Raw genomic sequence first — 3,234 nt, 5'->3', positions numbered from 1 at the left:
TTGTTGTTGTTGTTGTTGTTGTTGTTGTTGTTGTTGTTGTTGTTGTTTGTTTGTTTTGTTTTTAGCAAATCAAAACAGTTCTTCTCATCCTGAACATTTCATTGAACTGTTGACCTTGTGTTAACCTGCATATAACAATTAAACAACATAACATTTTAGATGGTAAAACAAGTTCAAGTCATTTTTATTGTCATTTCGATGACATGTGGTACATGAGATGGAACTAAATTATGTACACAGGGTCCCACTTACACCCAAAAATAGCAAAATATAAAGTATAAAGAAACAGTAAATAAGGATCTCAGATATACACTAAGATAGGCACTAAACAAACACCAAACGGTACACTTAAAGATCTAAGATATACGCTAAACACTAATAAGGTAAAACAATATGGCATAACAGCAGCAGCCCAAACATGAGTCAAACAAAATTGTGCTCTATAAATAAATATGACTTGACTTGACTTGACTTGACTTAATGAGAATAACTGCTGGATGTCTGGGCCCTGAGCTCTTAGATTTCAGTAACTGTGGCCCTCTGATCAGTTTAGATGAATAGCCCTGCTGTAGGGTGATGTGGAAACACTGCTCATTGGTCAAAGTGAATCGTCATCTTTGCAGCAGCAAATGCACTAATACACGTGTTTGTTCTGTGAAGTTGCATAAAGCCAGACACAGACATTACTTTAACTTAGCAGTGACAAACATCCATAAACCTTTACCTAAATTCTCCTGACACATACTATCATCCAGATTTTACAAAGCTTTTTCCCTCATTCACTGATAAACTGTCTGCAGCAGGAAATGAAGCAGGAAATAGCCGAGCCATGTAAAAACGTGCTGCATTATACCGAGGAAGGAAAAATGGACGTCATTTTCTTTCCACGACATGTTTGTTTTCTCGTACAGCCCCATATCATCATACTTACACCTCTGTGCTGAACTGTCAGGAGGATCCAGTCTAATATGCTGGACTTCATAGAATATGTTTTCTCTTTTGAATTAAAAGTTTTCAACTTGTGCTTTATTGATCACTTGTACATTTACTGCTGTTGCATCAGTATCTGACATTTTTGTAAATATTTTTATATATACATGAAGAGGAACTATTGTGGCTGGCAACTTTGAAAAAAATGGACAAGTTAAGAAAGAAGTCTTTTAGCTCAGTTTTTATTTTATATATACAGTATGTAATATATAAAACAGTCACATGTTTATTTGATCCTATCTAAGCATAAAAAAATAACCCTAAAGATTTTAATTAAAACGTTTGAATAAATGGAAATGTTTAAAAGTTCTTAGAAATTCTGAGCAGGTTCAAACCATCATGTTCAGCTGAAAACAAAACTGAATTTCCTTTAGTTGAACTCGATGAGGTCACGGTCTTTTTTATGTTTTGGCATTTTTGTCAAATAAAGAAGTGGTTCATAAAACATCAAAATTTCTAATCTGTTTTAACTTTTATTTATCGATTTGCTCCTTTTCTGTTCATAGCTGGAGCGCTAAGCTGTACCTCACTCCTAGCAACAGCGTGCTGCTGACGGCCATCGCGCTGATCGGAGTGTGTGTCTTCATCCTCGTCATCATCGGCATCCTCCACTGGAAAGAGAAGGTCAGCACTCACACACAAAGGGGCGTGGCTTAATTAATTTTGGCCTCTTCCTGTTGATATACGGCTTTATAGTGTGTGTGAGAGCAGATTGGTCACAACCAGCAGCAGATGGGTCTCACTGTCTCTGTCCTGCAGTCCTCTAACCTCCCCACCAAGCACACACACACACACACTCCTTCACCTCCACTATCTATCCATCTCTACAGGCCACAACCTGGAAGGGCGTTCATCTGTAATTGCCTTCTTCTGTTCTTTCAGCATGGTAGATCTGCTGCTCATTACTGCCTAAATATGTCCTCCAGGGAGTCTGTGGATTTCTCTTGTGTTTTGTGATTCGGCTCCTTCTGGCCTGGTTGTTTTCAGCAACACACTCGCTCCGTTCGGTCACAGAAACATGCACCTCATTGTGAAGTGGCCAAGAAGACAAGGACAGGACTGTTTAACTGTCATTCTTGCCGGTGTACGTTATTTTTGTTCAGGCTTGTTTCCTTTTTCGTCTGCAGACACTGCTATAATGGTGTCTGCTGAACCGAGTGTAGCAGGAACTCGCTGGCATCTTCGCTAAACCATCTGCTGTGAGCGCATGTGTGCTTAATGTCAGCCTGCATGCATGTGTTAACGTCTACACACATGACGGCGTGTGGGCATGGTTACTCACACAGAAGAGCTCAGACTGTCCTTTTTGGGAGGAACGTTGACACGTGCAGCAACTTTATCTGAACCGATGCGGAGTTAGGAAAAAAACGGTGCCATATTTGTGCAAACGACACGCAGGACCGAACATGTGTGAGGGGAGGAGGGTGTTACGTGGAACAGTCAGAGATGGTGAGAGGAATAAAGAGAAAAATTTGACTGAGATTAGATTATTAGTTCAGATCTTGCTTTCTATAAATTAGGAGCATTTGGTCACAATATGTACAGACTGAAAACTATAAACAAAACGTTCACTCCTCTGCCTAATGTTCTGGTTTTATTCTTTAGTTTTCCCTCCTATAGAGCAGGGGGTCTCAAACTTTTGGGGTTCAGGGACCCTTTACAGGGAAGAAAAAGGTTCAGGGACCTCCTCATAACCTTCATGTTTAGTAAATAATTTTCTTTAATTTGTCTCTTTAATGCAATGGAAATATTTGTGTATCGTAAATACTTGAGACCTGTTTTTTAATAGTGTTAGTACAATATTTATACCTTTTTAAATGGGGTGTTTTTCATTCAAGACACACTTAATTAGCAACGTTTTTAATTTCAACTTCCCAAAATTACAGTTTTGAGAAAATTAACAGCATGAAAAACCACTTTAAAACTTTACATATTCAATAATAATGAATGTATTGACACTTCTTCAAATTATTACAGAAAACTCTTTACATAAAACTGCACAGAATCAGAACAGCAGTAGTCAGACCAAGTAACGGCCGAATTAGCAAACTGATCAATTCTGGAGCACAAATAGCATGCAGGCTGGGAGAAGGTGCTGGGTTGGGGGTCCTTCTCCAGAACATTTTGAATAAAGTAGATGTGACTTCCTGCATTTTAACGGGTTGTTAAACATCTACATGCTTGTAAAAAATTATACATATATATATATATATATATATATATATATATATATATATATATATA

General features: G+C 38.0%; 1 protein-coding gene across 1 annotated transcript in view; it reads left to right on the top strand.

Annotated features, from left to right (window-relative positions):
- Nucleotides 1-3,234, top strand: part of itfg1 (integrin alpha FG-GAP repeat containing 1) — a 224,802-nt gene that overhangs the window by 204,305 nt on the left and 17,263 nt on the right. The window contains exon 17 of the mRNA XM_037691250.1: nucleotides 1,497-1,614. Within this exon, the coding sequence (XP_037547178.1) occupies nucleotides 1,497-1,614 (118 nt within the window). The remainder of the gene's footprint in view (nucleotides 1-1,496; nucleotides 1,615-3,234) is intronic.

The sequence above is a fragment of the Nematolebias whitei genome, chromosome 2, assembly GCF_014905685.2.
Source record: "Nematolebias whitei isolate Nwh7 chromosome 2, NemWhi1, whole genome shotgun sequence".
Taxonomy (NCBI): domain Eukaryota; kingdom Metazoa; phylum Chordata; class Actinopteri; order Cyprinodontiformes; family Rivulidae; genus Nematolebias; species Nematolebias whitei.
Note: the sequence above shows the minus strand (reverse complement) of the source record. Positions and strands in the feature narration are given on the sequence as shown.